General features: G+C 39.4%; 1 protein-coding gene across 4 annotated transcripts in view; it reads left to right on the top strand.

Moving 5' to 3' along the window:
- slc39a10 (solute carrier family 39 member 10) overlaps positions 1-17228 on the top strand; it is a 59185-nt gene that overhangs the window by 14732 nt on the left and 27225 nt on the right. For 3 of the 4 annotated variants that reach the window (XM_073046957.1, XM_073046959.1, XM_073046958.1), the window contains 3 exons: positions 8069-8999; positions 9976-10156; positions 16275-16459. In XM_073046957.1, the coding sequence (XP_072903058.1) occupies positions 8085-8999; positions 9976-10156; positions 16275-16459 (1281 nt within the window). In that variant the 5' untranslated portion in view covers positions 8069-8084. The remainder of the gene's footprint in view (positions 1-8068; positions 9000-9975; positions 10157-16274; positions 16460-17228) is intronic. The other variant, XM_073046960.1, reaches the window with a different exon arrangement.

Here is a 17228-nt window from a genome sequence, read left to right as displayed (position 1 = left end):
AAACATTTGTAGATTTTGTACATTCCATATTATGTTCAATGGTTCCATTTAATATCAGAGAATGTATGCAATGTACAACCTGAAATTCTTACTCTCTGCAGACGTCCTCAAAACAGAAGAAAAACCCCAAACAATGAATGGCAGAAAAAAACGTAAGAACCCCAAAGCCCCTGCCTCCCTCTCACACACAAGTATTAGTCAATACATTTACCCAGCTGGAAGCCCAAGAAGAGTTTTTGTCCTGTTCCGATGAAGTTGCACTCAAGCCATTTATTTTGTCCTGGTTGTTATAAAGCTTCCAGAGTTTTAACTATATTTATTTGCCATGAATATTTTTTTCCAAAGTGTTGTAAAGAACGTTAACTCTTTCCTGGTACATTTATTTTTGTACTTTTCAGATTTGAGCATTTCCTTAAATCTGCTCTGTAGCAGTTTTCATAGAAAATTAATTGGTCTAGAATTTCTTCAGATATCTCTGAGGTGCCACTTTCTACCCAGTGAATGTGCTCTTAGCTTGAGCAGGCCTCCAGCTCAAAATTCCTCACTGAAGCCTAATTGCTCTTTCCGTGAATAGCCCAAGACTATTCTTTCTTGAAAAAAATTCAAAGAAAAGTTGCAACTCCCAGGCTGAACAGCTCTCAAAGCTGTAAAACATTTTCTAGCTTGAATATGAATGCCTCTGACTTCCTCAAATGTTCAAAAACTATTATATATTAAAAATACTAGTGAAATTTAAAACAAACATTTAACTTCTCAAAGTCTTGCTTAAAAAAATTGAAAACAAAACACTTAATACTGGAAAACATTTGACACATTTTGACGATATACATTCAAATCATTATCTGTAACATGTTTCTCTCCATTGGAAACTATTGAAATAACTAGAGTTGATTTCTCTGCACCAGGCTTCAGCAGTATTGGAGAAATGTCGAACAAAAACTGCAGATGAAAGTGTGAAATCAAAACTGAAGATGCTGGAAATACTGCACAGTTTAGGCAGCATCCATGGGAAAATAAATATTGCTAATATTTCAGGTTGAAGACTTTTTGTCAAAATAGTGTTAAATCTAGGCTGATGGACACTAGCAGTACAAGACTCAAATGAAATTGGAGGCAAAAGGTTGCCAGTATAGAAAAGATCTAGCCAGTATGAAATAGGACTAGCTTAGACAGGAAACTTGATTGGCATAGAGCAGCTAGGTTAGAGGACCCATTTCCACGCTGTAGGATTCTGACTAATCTTTCAGGGCACAAGATTTTATTTCCTAACATTAGATGGGATGTCTTTTTGAAATGAGTCCTTAGGTCAGGCTACATGTGTGAGCCAGAGTATCTGGGTTGCACAATGAAGGGTGAATATGAGCTAAATTTTGTCTAATCGTAGCCTGGCAGAATTCCAGATTACACTATATTGTTGATCATAACCACAAGGTAATAAATGTTTGTACTGAATCAATGTACTAATATATATATGTTCAACATTTCTTTTTCCCACTTTTGTCCCATTCTCATGTATTCACAACAAAAATAATAGCTTGCATTTTACTGCCGCTTAAAGACACAAGTCTAAGTTAAAAGACAGCCCCAGAATTTGTTGCTTAACAGGTTTTCTCACCCTGGTGAAAAGCCTTTTAACCATCTACAAAGCACAACTAAATGACATTAGGATGCTGCTTTCAGATCTGGGGATAAGACAGTTCTCAGGTCAGCAAGAGCTGTGCTTTCCCATGTCATCAGGAAAGCAAAACGATATTATTCACAAGAACATGTAGCCATTTTTGTGACACCAGAGACATGAGGCACATGTGGCAAGGCATTCAGACCATAACAGACTACATGTCAACAGTGATGCTTCTCTTCCTGATAGGCTGAATGTCACTTACACTCAGCTTGATGCACAGGACAATGTGCTGGTGAAGAAGACACCCCTTTGCCGCAAGAAGCGGGTACTTTGTGTGGCTGCAGCTAATATGAGGAAGAGCCTAGCCAGGTTCAACGCATGTAAAGCTGCGAGGCCTGAAAGCATACATGAATGGGTACTGAGGGACTGTGCAGCCCAGTTAACTGAGGTTCTAACAGAAATCTTCAACATCCTTTCTGGAACAGTTCACTGTCTCCTCAGGGTTCAAGGCAGCCACCATCATCCTGGTGCCTAAGAGGCCGACAGTATCCTGCCTCAACGACTGCTGTCCAGGGGGATTAGCTTCAACAATAATGAAGTGTTTTACGTGACTGGTTATGGGTTGCATTAAATCCCATCTTCCTGCTATATTGTATCTTTTCCAGTTCACCTATCCTTCAAATCAGTCCACTGATGATGCCATAGCCTCTGCACTCCAGTCCATACTATCTGACCTGGAAAATGGAGCAGTGCAGTGGTTAACACAGTGCTTTACAGTACCAGCAACCTGGATCTGCTTTCCATCGCTGTCTGTATGGAGTTTGTTCTGTGCCCGTGTGAGTTTCCTTCGGGTGTTAAGGTTTCCTCCCGTAGTCCAAAGACATAGGTTAAATAGTCATTCTAAATTGTCCCATGATTAGGGGGTTGCTGTGCAGCATGGCTCAAAGGGGCTAAGGGGCCTATTCTGTGCTGCATCTCAATAAATAAAATTGGTGCCTCATTTGCCAGGATGCTAGTTAACTTCATCTCAGTGTTTAATATGATCATCCCTCTGAAGGTGGTAAGTAAACTATCCTCGTTGGGTTGTAGCACCTCTCTGTAACTGGATCTTAGAGTTCTCAACAGAAAAACCACAATCAATCTGTTGGTAGAAACATCTCTAGTTCCATCACGCTGAGCACTGACATTCCACAGGCCTGAGTGCTTAGCCCACTGCTGAGACATGACTGCACTGCTAGATCCAGTTCAAACCAAACCAAGTTTACTGATGGATAAGAAGTGCTTTGTGCAGATGAAAGGCTCAAAGGAGGAAGAGCCAATACTCCTGAGTCAGCCAGTTATTTCGAAATGGTCTTCAACGGAAGTTGGAACTTTGGTTGGTGTCTTTCATGCAGAACATGGGTTCAGGGCATGAGTACAGTCGGCCCTCCTTATCTGGGAGTTCCGCATACGCGAATTCAACCAACCGCAAAAACCCGTAAGTTTGAGTATGTATAGACTTTTTTTCTTGTCATTGTTCCCTAAATAACGCAGTATAACAACTATTTTACATAGAATTTACATTGTATTAGGTATTATAAACTAGAGATAATTTAAAGTATACGGGAGGATGTGCAAAGATTATCGTGGATCGGGATCGGAAAAAAGGAAGTTCTCTTACAAAGTAAGTGGGAACAGGTATATTCGGTATTATTTAGCGTCAGTCAAACATTTGTCTTAGCATATAGTATATATTTTGCCTTTCTATGCATATGTAGCCCCCTGGGAAGCCTCAGGCTTGCTCAGCTCGCTTCCGTCTAGGGGGAGCAGCCTTCGGCCCCGCCAAACTGGGTAATCAGCTTGTGTAGATGCTGTGTGATGTCCTCACCGCGCCAAATAACAGACAGTACACCATATGCGAAGTAGATGATTACTCTTTATAGATCTTATTGGAACTATGTACTTAATAGAAATACAATATAAAAGGAAAAGTAAAAAAGGCGCCAAACTTATCAAAGTCCAACTACTTTGTGCACAACCCGTTGGAGCTCAGTAAACAAAGTCTTCTTGCCACCATTCAAACCCCTCTGACCTCACCCCGCCGCCTGGGACCAACAACAATGGTGGACCAGACACTCCACACAAATCTCTCCTCGTCTCCTCTCCTCGCCGAAAACCTTGGGTCTCGGAACCCCGCTCGGGGCCGTTCCATTGCCTAGCTTAAAACATCACGTCTTCTCCCTCTAAGCCCCTCGCGCCGTCTCCCCCAAAGCCCACGCAACGCTAGCTTACAAACCACAAGAAAGAATAACCTCTATCCCAATTGGTTAACAAACAAATACAATTCTCGTTATCAGTAATTATAACCCAAACAAGCTTTGAGAGAAAGCACTCTCTCACCAGTTAGCATAACAAAGAAGCATTTTTACTTTTAACAAACAAAGAAGCCATTTTGATTAACACATGCAGTAACATAAAGAAAGAAGAAACCCCCTTACACATATAAAACACTTAAGAAATGTATGTTTCAGCGCTGGGCGATCCAGTGACGGATCGCTTCTGAGCGCGCTGTCCATCCGTGCCAGGTTGATGTGGAGGATCAAAAACCCAAAACCCAATAATTAAACCACTGCATTGCTTAGTAATAATTGTAGCTTTCATTGGGGCAGGGCCTTTCTCACTTTATCTTTTAAAATTGTTCTGATCGTTGACCGACTGTAACCTAACGCTTTTCTAATGACCAATGGCATTTCACCTCTTTCCGATCGCTTTATTATTTCCACTTTATTTTCAATCGTGATCATGATCATTTTTGTGAACAGAAGCACTGAGGATTCAGAGATCCGCCACCGGGTCCTAATGTCCACCTCACTGAGGTTAAATAAGGTCCAGGGTTCTGCTGGGTCCTAAGGTCCACTGCATTGAGACAGGTTGAATAGGAAACTTGACCATCCGTGTTTTTTGGTATCCATGAGGGGTCGCGGAACCAATCCCTCGCGGATAAGGAGGACCGACTGTAATCAAAGCGAAACATCCTGACTACTTCAGAAGCGAGCTCCAGTGTTTATGTGCACATTTAGACTGCTTTATCTGTAATGGGCCCTTTTTCTTTTTCTGTTTACTGTTGTTAAAGTTGAAATATCTTGAAATATAATTCCGCTTTAATTTTATGCTGGTGTAAGGTTTGTTATTTCCTGGCGAACAGTAACTTTACATGGGCAGCATTTACACAGCATTCACCACAATTACCATTCCCTCATTGGAACATTCCAATTTTACTGTTTTATTGAATCCTGTGTTGCTTATTGAAGGTGGTCTTTCCACTGTTACCTATGCAATGCTGAGTCATGTGGCTGTTAGCCAAAATAACCCCAATGCCCTGATTTAAAATTATTTTCATTCTCCCCATGGCTTTGCCACTCCATGTGTGTCTAATTTTCTTCAGCCACATATGTAACGTGAGTTTATCCTACTCCACAAAACCCACATCTTGATAGTTTGTGGATTTCATAAATCCACAATTCCTCCACCTGGTAAAGACCATAAGATCTAATACTCCTAAACTGCTCTAACATTTCTTCTAATGAGATGTTCCCTAATACATACTACCTATACCTAAAGTTTTGGTAATAGAACTCTTTAGTGCAGGGGTCTTCAACCTGTTAATGGTAGGAACCCATGGCGTAAGAAAGGTTGGGAACCTCTGTTTTAGTGGCTTGTCAGCATTGTTTTTTTAATGGTGAAGTTTCTCAAAATATATTTCTGTGTTAAAGGCACTATATATCAATAAAAGTCTTTTATTGATAAATAAAATGTGTCTATTTTGTGAAGCAATATGGTGAAAATCTGAAAATACTCATCGGGTTTTAATGGCTTGAAATTGTTTTTCTTTCCAAAAATGCTGTCTGATTTCCTGCATATTTACATTTCTGTTTTTATTTGATTAGAAGTTGCTAGGTACAGACCAACATATTGTGGAAACTATTCATTGCTGAGTCAGATCTCAGTGTGGATCCTCTTGACTGTAACATTTGGCCAGGTTGTGTGTGTTCTGAATTGAATACAGTAGTGGATACTCAACATCATTGGCAGATCTCAATCAGTGAGGATTGGTAACACTGTCTTCTCCCACTGATCATTAATACAAGGTGTACTTCAAAGCTGCATGCTTAGCACCCTGCTCTACTCTCTATACAAATAGCACAACACCAATGCCACTTCAGATTCACAGATAGCAGTGCTGTTGGATGAATCATAGATGGTGATGAATCAACTTAACCAGATGGGGCACCTGGTTGAGTGGTATCGGAGCAACAAGCTTTCGATCAATGTCAACAAAAGTGTTATTTGTGGACTCTGGGAAAGGGAAGGAGGTGAAAATTCACCAGTCTACTTTGGGAATTGGCAGTGGATGAAGTCAGCAGCTGTAAATTCCTGGGCCCAGCACATAGATGCAATCATAAGGAAAGTGTGCCAGTGTCATTACTTTTTTCGGTGATTGAAGAGATTCAGCTTGTGACTGAACACTTAAAAAAACACATACAGTTTAAAGTATTCTGACTGAATCTGGGTACGGTGCAGTTCAAAAGCACAGGAACGTAAGAAGCTGCAAAAAGTAGTGCACTCTGCCCAGTACATCTTGGGTATATACTTCTTCACCATTGGTAATATCTATAGGAGGTGTAGCTACAATAAGACAAAACCTACCATTAAAGATCCTCATCCTCTGTTTATGCTGTCATCTTACCTTTGGCAGGAACTACAGAAATCTGAAATCCGAATCAGAATCACATTTATTATGTGTTGTGAAATTTGTTAACTTAGCAGCAGCAGGTCAATGCAATACATAAAAGAGTGGAAAGAGAAAAATTAATAAATAAATCAATTACAGTATGCATATATTGAATAGATTAAGAATCATGCAAAAAACAAATAATAGATATTAAAGTGAGGTAGTGTTCAAGGGTTCAATGTCCATTTAAGAATCGGATGGCAGAGGGGAAGAAGCTGTTCCTGAATTGCTGAGTTTGTGCCTTCAGGTTTCTATACCTTCTACCTGATAGTAACAGTGAGAAAAGGACATGCCCTGGGTGCTGGAGGTCCTTAAAATTGGACGCTGCCTTTCTGTGACATCGCTCCTTGAAGATGTCCTGGGTACTTTGTAGGCTAGTACTCAAGATGGAGCCGACTAAATTTACGACCCTCTGCAGCTTCTTTTGGTCCTATGCAGTAGCCGTCTCCTTCCCCCCCCCCCTCCCCCACATACCATACAGTGATGCAGCCTGTCAGAAGACTCTCCACGGTACATCCAGTTAAGTGTTTGACTGTACTTGTTGACATACCAAATCTCTTCAAACTCCTGATGAAGTATAGTCTCTGTCTTACCTTCTACCAGGTCCAAGGGCCATTCAGTTCTTGAATCAACTGGAAAAACTAATCACTACAGTGTAGCATGAATATGATCACTTTGCACTAAAATTTAGTTTTTTGTTCTAACTGTGTTCTTGTAACGATTCTGTGTAATTTTTGTTTTTCTTAAGAATACTGCTTGTTTGATGCTATGTGGCTGTAGGAATTTCATTGCACCTGTGCTTACTTGTAGATGGGCATACGACAATAAACTTGAGTCATCTTGAATTCCCTCCTGTTTTCATATTTTTCCTGAGGCTAAACTTGTATTTTGCAAACCTACAGCTCCAAGTGACATAAAACATTGATCATGAGCTTTTCTCACACAGAAGGGCAGACTACTTATAGGCTTCTACTTTGCAGGTCTCCTTGAGCTGACAATGAAAGCATTTAAAATAGTTCAAATAGAATTAAATAATTTTCTTTTTTAACAATTCCATATTTTTGTTTTTATTTTATAGTAAAATAAAGGAATAGAAACTAGATAATACATAAGATTTTCAGTCACTGTCAGCAACTTTTCAGATTAACGAAGTGGCTAGGTAGTCTGCTAGCCATGGCTGGGAAAAAGCTGAACATCAATTTCGTCAGCTCAGTATAATTTTTGCTTGGCCACGGCCTCTCTGTTGAATCTAGAAGCAAAGTCGGAGGCTAGTATTTGGGATATTTTTAAATGCAACCGAAGTGGCTCTGAGCAGCAGTGTAGAAATACTGAGTAGCACTGGAAGTCTGTTCCAATGACTTGTTGACACAGTGAACAATAGATCTATTAGACCTTCATAGTTGAGTCTCTTTGGGAAAACTAGTTCAGTGTGTCTGCATGAAAATCATTCTGAAATATCTTTCTGACTCAAAAAAACTATACCACAGTACCTTTGTTAAATGAAGTAGGTTTGTATTTGTTTATAATGAAGTATTTTGTTCAGCAGAAGTCTTATCAAACAATATTTTGTAAGAATTACTGCATTTTTTGTGAAATATATTTGTATATGTCACAGTTTGGAACATCTTTGAAATTCACCGTAGGTATTTTTCTGAAATTGCTTTCTTTTATTTCAGATACAGCATTGCCACCATGAAGGTACATCTACATACAAAATTTTGTTTAATTTGCCTACTCACTTTTCTCTTTCATCATTGCAACCATTGCCATGATGACCATGACCATGAGCGTAATCATGATCATAACACCAACCATGTTCCTGAGGGGAACCATTTACATAACCACAGTGACTACCAGATATCTGAGGAGCCATATCTTCAAAATAATCCCAGCAAGAGGCCTGTGCATAATGCAGTAAATAGACAAATATATTACATTCACAAACTATTCAGTCGTTATGGTGAGAATGGTAAATTGACTTTCCATGGTTTTGAGAAACTCTTAGCAAATTTAGGTCTTGGGGAAGTTAAGGTTGTTGAACTTGACCATGAGCACAATGACCATGATCATGCGTCACACTTGGACCTTTTAGAGATGCTAGAACATAAACATGAGCACTCTCACTCAGACTTCAATCACACAGCACATGAACAATCTGTACCAGTCACCAAAGTGAACAGTAAACATTGCAAAAACTCTAACAGTAATAATATACATACCACCACTCCCTCTCCCATTCCTCACCATCAGCCCCACCATTATCACCATAATCATCATCGAGGCACTGGCCATTTTGGAGGCTCACAGATCCACAAGGAAGGAGAACAGTTCACTGACCCATCAGACCCTAACACACCACAACACCAAGCTAAAAAAAGATCAAAGAAACGAAAAAAATTTAAAAGTGTAGGGAAGCAATCAGATATAACATGGACTGCACCTCCTAGTGAATCCTTGAGTATTATGTCCAAGAATGAAGAGAGTACAGATGAACATTTTCGTGTTCCTAATGAAGAAATGACATCTCAACACAGAAGAAGAAAAGATTTGAGTTCCTCAAATTTGAAGCATGAACATCACGACCAACCCAAGTTTGCACATGAAGAGGTAAGATTGGTTGAATCAAATTATATAGAGTGTAACTTTTCTTTAAAGCCTTTCTTCCATGAATAATGCCTAGATAAATTTAGAATGATTCACCTGTCTTTTGTAGACTCTTTTTGGCTAGTTGCTTAAAGTTAATTGATTGATAGTGGTCTTACTGACTTTCATCATACATGATGTAAAATTCAATTTCGCCTTAAATTGAACCATCTTAAAAATACTAAATAAGCTAATAAAAATAGAGGAAATGTCAAACACTTTTTTGACAGATGCTTTTTTTGTAATTGGACCAAGACAATGCATTTGCATGGCTATTCATGATAATGTTTGCAAATAGGCTTTGCTCAAATTTCAGATAGATCCAAGTTAACACTGGAAACCAATGTCAGCCAGAATTTAGTTAGTCTTCATCTAGTTTTAAAAGTAAAATATTGAGTGCTGTTGACTGGACATGTACCAGATTAGATTTCTAAAGAAAGAGCAACAGAACATTAAAATGATAGCCAGTGGGGCTGATTTGGTGTCCACAGTTTTTCATTAAGTTGCAAATTAAAATGTAAGAGCAACCATATTAGAAAAAAGGTTCCAGCAGATTCCTGCTCATTTTAGCTTCGGGCAGAGCAGGCGGAAAGTTCATTAGAACAAAATACAGTATTGGGGGGGCGGTGATGTCTACATTCCATGCATGCAGATCCCCAGTGAGTAATTGGTTTATTATTGTCACCTGCACTGAGGTACAGTGGAAAAACTTTGATTTGCATGCCATACATACAGATCATTTCAAAACATAAGTACATTGAGGTACAAAGGGAAAAGTAATAACAGAATACAGAATCTAGTGTTTTAAGAAAAATGACCTGGGCCATTAAATCAATTATCTCATAGAGAAAGTCTATCTGATGAATAAACACTTTGTTGTTGTGTTATCCTTATATATTTAATGGGTAATTGTGTAAAACTTACACATTTATTCTTCTAGTGCTTGAATGTCTCCCAGCTCCTGCAAAGCTATGGTCTTAGCACAAATTCTGGAATTTCTACAGAAGATTTTACATACCTATGCCCTGCTTTGCTGTACCAAATAGACAGCAGGGTTTGCATCCATCATCCTGAGGAGTTGAGGATGGAACTAGCAGATGAACAAGATTCACTACTGACAGGTGAGCCATAAAAATGTTTTCACTCTTTATCTTATACTTGCAAACTCTTGAACTTTCAAGCATTTTTAATATGTGCATTCAATCATTTTTGTATTTTGAGGAACCCACTAAATACTATCAAAAGCTGAGAGCATCTTTCATGACTCTGCCCCCATCACGCCAAGTTTCCTAGGCAGTATAGAATACAAAATAAATATTCATTTTAATTCTAGATACTGCAAGAGATCTGAGAATAGGAGCACTAAAATTTAAAATTTCAATCTGTCAAGGTGATAAAATATGGGAAATATGTGGGCTTCGGTTAATTGTGACAAATCGGGCCAGTACATTTTGGCTCAATTAAATGGTCGCCACAGTTAGCCAAAGTTTCATGGAAACAGTTAAATAGGTATAGAAAAGTCAAACAACCATTTAACTGAGTAACAAATTATGTATTTAAATGAAACATAGAATAAATCAGAACACTCTAACAGTACTACTACTGTACTATAAAATTGTTTATTAATTCCTAATAGTTACTGATGGAAGAACATACCTGGTGTACGCAGCGTGTTTTTTTGATTGGCTAAATGAACAAAATCAGCGCACGCACCTAATGCAGATAATGGACTGCCTTCGTACAATACTATGGATGATTGCATCCTTCAAATCTTCATATTCATTGTAACGCTGAAGATGATTGCTGATACTTTCAAAAATGTTCATAGTTCCTAACTTGTTGAAGCATTGAAGTCACTTCATTTTCGCTACTGGCTGTTTCTGGCATATCCAAGTCTGAATGATTGAAGCCACAGTGAGCAAAGCTATTAATCATCTTACTACTTATTTCTCATCAACTATTGATAACAAAAATCACTGTTTTTTGAACATAAACACGTGCAACTGACACTATTTTAAAATGGTTTGCTCTAAGCACGGTGTAGTGTCTAGTGGCCATACTAGTGTGTACGTCTGACGCTAATTAGAAACTATTCAGCGTTTCTTTCTCCAATTGAGAGGCATATTGTCCCAAATAAGCTAAGGGAATGCTAGGTATTTTCTCAATTTTTGTTTTCTCAGAATTGTCCTAAATAAGGCCACTGCCCCGATTAAGCAATGGTCCAATTAAGGGGAATCCACATATTTTTATTCCTGATGTAAGTGATTCTGTGGTCTTCGCAAAGCTGGTACTACATTGATTGTAACCACTTCTACAGCTCCACTCCTATTATGCTTTCAGCTATATAGCCATGTGACTATGGAATTTTCTCCCTTCACATCTTCCTTAACTCTTTCTAAGAGTCTAAACTTGCCTATTCGACTGATTTATGCATCACCTGTTCTAATGTTTTCTTCTTTAGGTTGGAACAAATTTTTAGCCAGATTTTATCCTTATGAAGAGCCTTGACATTTTACCCTGTCGAAGCGTCTTTGTAAGCTTAGATGTTATTCATGTCATAAAAGGCGATGTGAAATAATTTGATAGCAATAAATGTAAGAAATTAAGAATTAATTAATATTCAATTAAGAAAAGGGAAGGGGGATAGGCAGCTATAGTTATGTGGAGCTCTGGTACTATTCTGAAAACTTACTAAGTGGTTGCTTAAAGATGGTATTTAAATCTTATTTGAATTTAGGTCAGTATTTTCCTTACTTTATTGCATCGTAAGGCATTTTAATCTCGGTGCTCTCTGCTGCTCTCACTTCACTCACCATTTTACATCGTCAGTTTATGCAGTGCATATTAACTTATCAAATTTGATGTGTGTCATTGTTTGAAAAAGAAGATTGTACGTATAAAAATCACTAATTTGAATTCAAGAGATGCATCAGCAAATGACCATCAAAAGATGAATGCTATCCTGAAATAATGCCATAGCAAGAGATCAAATTGTTTTTCGCACAAAGTCAAAGAAATTGAATATTTTTGATGTTTGAAGTATTAATTATATTCAAAATGACTTGTCAGAAAATATATCATGTTTTAATGATAAGAAATTAAAAGAAGTTAACGTTGGCATATGCCACATATTTCCCTAATAACCATGTGAAAGTGTATTAAGAAAATATATTTTAGAATGCACTGGACAGTGAAATATTTGGAACATCAATCTGGATTGTGTTTTATAATCAACTCCTTGTGGTGTACAAATGTTGCAGTGCTGCCCCAGTCCTGTTCACCCAACCTGGAACATCTCACGATCAGGTGTCGTCCATTTTATCTGCCGCAGGAGATTTCAGTGATCATCTTGGTAGCGGTGAACATTCCACCTCAAGGCAGTGTCAAATAGGCTTTAGACGAACTGGGCAAAGTAATAAACAAGCATAAAATAGCACATTCTGGTGCCTTCCCTATCATGTTGGGGGACTTTAACCAGGCCAACCTGAAAAGGTCTGTAAATATTACCAACAAATCACTTGTAGTACCAGAGCAAAAAATACACTTGACCACTGTTACACTACCATCAAGAGCACTTTTCGTGCCATCCAAATCCACACTTTGGAAAGTCTCATCACCAGGGTGTACTTCTACTCCTGAGTATAGGCAGAGACTGAAGACTGCAGCACCAGTAGTGGGGACCAAGAAGGTATGGACAAAGGAGGTGGAGGAGCACTTAGAAGGCTGCTTTGAATCAGTGGATCAGATTACATTCAGGGATTCATCTTCGAGTCTGAATGAGTCTGCCACAGCTGTTATTGACTTTGTTTAAACCTGTGTGGATGAGTTTGTGCCTACGAGAACATACTGTACATCCCAAATCAAAAACCATGGATGAACCAGGAGGTTCGTAGTCTGCTAAGGGCTACATCTGTGGCATTCAAGTCTGGAGACCCAGGACTATACAAGAAAACTGTGGGTATGGAAGGCTAATTCAAGAACAAAGGAATGGTTCTGAATGAGGTTGGAGGCAGAATTGGATGCATGTCAACTCTGGCAGAGTTTGTAGGCCATTACTTCCTAAAAAGCGAAACATAACATCATGAATAGCAGTGATGCTTCACTACCAGAAAAGCTCAACATCTTTTATACACACTTTGAAAGGGAGAATAAAGCTAGAGCTATGAGGATCCCTGCAGCACCTGGTGACCCTGTGATTTCTGTCACTGAGGCCAATGTCTGACTGTCCTTCAAGAGGGTGAATCCTCGCAAGGTAACTAGGCCCCGACGGAGTACATGGTGGGGCTTTGAAAACTGTGCCAACCAACTGCAAGGTGTGTTTAAAGACATTTTCAATCTCTCATTGTGACAATCGAAAGTTACCACCCGCTTCAAAAGGGCAACAATCATACCCCCACCCAAGAAAAGTGGTGTGAGCTGTTTTAATGACTTTCATCCATATCTACGATGATGAAGTGCTTTGAGAGGTTGGTTATGGCTAGGCTGCTGTCTTAGCAAGGACCTGGACCCACTGCAAAGTTGTTGCTGCGACACCATCACTCAATTAGCTGATACATCTTGCTCATCTACGCTCTCTCTAGTCACTATCTGAAATTCTGCCAACAATAGTTACGTTGTTGGTAAATTTATGGATGGCATTTGAGGTGTGCCTAGACCCAGTCATAAGTGTAGAGAAAGTGGAGCAGTGGGCTAAACACACATCCCTGAGGTGTGCCAGTGTTGATTGTCAGCGGGGTGGAGATGTTATTTCCAATCCATACAGATTGTGTCTTCCAGCTAGGAAGTTGAAGATCCTGTTGCAGAGGAAGGTACGGAGGCCCAGGTTTTGGAGCTTTTCAATCAGAACTGTAAAAATTATTGAATTGACTTTATTTCTTACATCCTTCACATACATGAGGAGTAAAAAATCTTTACATTATGTCTCTGTCTAAATGTGCAATGTGCAATCATAGTAATTTATACTAAATAGAACAGTCAATTCAGCATAGAAAATACACTCAAATCAGTCTGATGGCCTGGTGGATGAAGCTGTCCTGGAGCCTGTTGGTCCTGGCTTTTATGCTGCAGTACTGTTTCCCAGATGATAGCAGCTAGAATAGATTGTGGTTGAGGTGACTTGGGTCCCCAATGATTCTTTGGGTCCTTTTTTCACACCTGTTTTTGTAAATGTCCTGAATCATGGAAAGTTCACAACAACAGATTGTGTTAAACACTGAGCTATAGTCAATAAACAGCATCCTGTCATGGGTATTTGTATTGTTCAGGTGATCCAAGGCTGCGTGAAGAGCCAGTGAGATTGCATCTGCCATACTCCCATTGTGGTGATAGAACTGAGTGTGTAAAATAAGTAAATAAGTCAGTAAAGAACTGATTGTGGACTTCAGAAAGGTTAAGGCAAGGGAACACACACACTAGTCCTCATAGAGGGATCAGAAGTGGAAAGAACGAGAAGTTCAATTTCCTGGGTGTCAGTATCTCTGAAGATCTATCCTGCACCCAACATATTAATACAGCTAAAAAGAAGGCACGGCAGTGGCTATATTTCATTAGGAGTTTCAAACGTTTCAAAAGTACATTTAATGTCAGAGAAATGTATACAATATACATCCTGAAATAGTTTCTTCACAACCATCCACGGGATACGAAGAGTTCCCCCAAAGAATGAATGACAGTTAAATGTTAGAACCCCACAGCACCCCCCAGCTCCCCTCTCTCCTGTGCATAAGCAGCAGCAAGCAACAATCCGCCCTCCCCCCCCCCCACCGTCAAAAAAAACATTGGTACCCATCATCGAGCACTCAAGCATGAGCAAAGCAACAGCAAAGACACAGACTTGCAGTTACCCCAAAGAGTACTTGTTCAGCTGGTATTTGACATACCATAGGCTCTCTCTCTCTCTTCTTAATAAGGGATAAAGAGGTGTCTCCATTTCACAGCGAGAGGGGAGACATAAACAATTCGCTGGTTTACGATGTTTAAAGTCTGTTGTGTTGCTTTTTCTAAGCCATATGCCCAAAGATCTTGGGTCTCTGGACATGCAGCCTGTGATCTTCTATCTCCAACAACACACCGATCTGTCTGGACGCCCACTACCGATTCCTGCCCCCCCCCGGTCCCAGAGCCACAAAATCTCAGTCCTCCAAAGTGAGCGAAGCTCTTAGGCTGTGCCAAACAACAACCAGTCATGAAACCCCAGAGCAGGTCCTATTCCCCTATTCCCGCAAATAACCATTTGAGGAGGTTTGGTATGTCACCAAAGATGCTCGTGAATTTTTGCAGATATACTGTGAAGAGCATTCTAAATGGCTGCATCGCAATCTGGTGATGGGGGGTGGGGGTGTTGCTACTGCACAGGATTGAAATAAGCTGCAGAGACTTGGAAGCTTAATCAGCTCCATCATGGGCACTAGCATTCATAGTTATCCAGGACATCTTCAAGGACCAATGCCTCAAAAAGGCAGCATCTGTCATTAAGGACCCCATCACCCGGATCATACCCTGTTCTGATTGGCACCATCAGGAAAGGGGTACAGGAGCCTGAAGACACACACTCAACAATTTAGGAACAGCTTCTTCCCCTCTGCCATCCGATTTCTAAATGGAAATTGCACCTGTGAACAGTACCTCACTACAATTTTTATTTTTGTACGACTTATTTAACTATTTTATTTAGATAGATATTTACTGTAACTCACATTTTTCTCTATTATCATGTATTGCATTGTGCTGCTGTCATAAAGACAGATTTCATGACATAAACCTGATTCTGATTCAGGGGTCATTCTATAAATCCGCTTTCAAAACAGACCCAAAAGACTAGTTAATGCGCAAGATCACTGATATTTTGTGATTGTCACTCCAATTTACCTGTTGCATATGTAACCCTGGTTGCATTCTTATTTTGCTGAACATCGTGGATTCTCCAGGAATGCCATTAAAATGCTTTTGTTTGAGTTATTGTTGGATATTTCCACACATTCTCTCTTTTGTGGCATGATCGGGTTCCGGAGGGAACAAAAGTTTGAGAACTAAAGAATGGAGCAAGATATTCTCAGGGCTTTTGATTGCACTTGACAGTTTTAAGTATTTCATTCATGTATCAAGAGCTTCAAAGCTTGAGTGAAAGCTATAGAGGTTGACTCTCAATTTCATTATATATCATGAGTATACCTTTGTCAACTATTAAATTGATTTTATTTTGATGTGTTAGTGGTAACCTAATATATTCTTCTGAATCAGTTGTTTCTTACACAGTTTGGATCTGCGGACTCGTATCAATCACCATTATAAGCTTGTTGTCAGTGCTGGGTGTTGTCCTGGTACCAATCATCAATCAAGTATGTTTCAAGTATCTTCTAACATTCCTGGTGGCTCTGGCAGTGGGGACACTCAGTGGTGATGCACTGCTGCATTTAATGCCTCATGTGAGTAAAGATTGAACAGGCAGATCTGTTTAAAAAATACGGTAATTGTTTTTAGAGAAGGAAATGTATGAGGTTTTATTCTGTAATTTCAGCTGTGTTAGCTATCCTTGTACCATACCTGGAAGAAGAAAAGAATAAAACAGGGTCTTTTTTTTCTTTTGTGATTACCTCTCTAAGCTGTGTAGGCACACCTGTGATTTCTGAGTTCTCAGGGTTTTTCTGAAAGATGCAACGTTTTGATATTGAGATTTGGACATGTTTTAGATTTAACTTAACCTGATTTCCTTTGCATAGCTCAGGTGAACTTGTTAGCCTTTGCTTTTGAAAAAAACCATTTATATACATGGCATCAGAGACCTAGACACCTGAGACATTAATGCTTGAGTCATGAGTTTGAATCCACTGTGGCAATGTCTTTATTACCCATATGTAATATAAAGTTTGTACGAGTCCTGGTGATTTTAGATTATTGTTGAACCTTATTTGCCTTCATTACCATTTTCACAAAAAGAAATTAGCCAATAATGAGGATCAGATGGTTTTTTGGGGTCTGAGTCCATAGGACGCTCAAAGCAGCTATGCAGGTTGACTCTGTGGTTAAGAAGGCATATGGTGCATTGGCTTTCATCAATCCTGGAATTGAATTTAGGAGCCGAGAGGTAATGTTGCAGCTATGTATGACCCTGGTCAGACCCCACTTGGAGTACTGTGCTCAGTTCTGGTTGCCTTACTACAGGATGGATGTGGAAACCCTAGAAAGGGTGCAGAG

Source organism: Hemitrygon akajei, chromosome 5 (assembly GCF_048418815.1).
Source record: "Hemitrygon akajei chromosome 5, sHemAka1.3, whole genome shotgun sequence".
NCBI lineage: Eukaryota > Metazoa > Chordata > Chondrichthyes > Myliobatiformes > Dasyatidae > Hemitrygon > Hemitrygon akajei.
The sequence above is the reverse complement of the archived record's forward strand: the minus strand, read 5'-3'. Positions and strand labels throughout refer to the sequence as shown.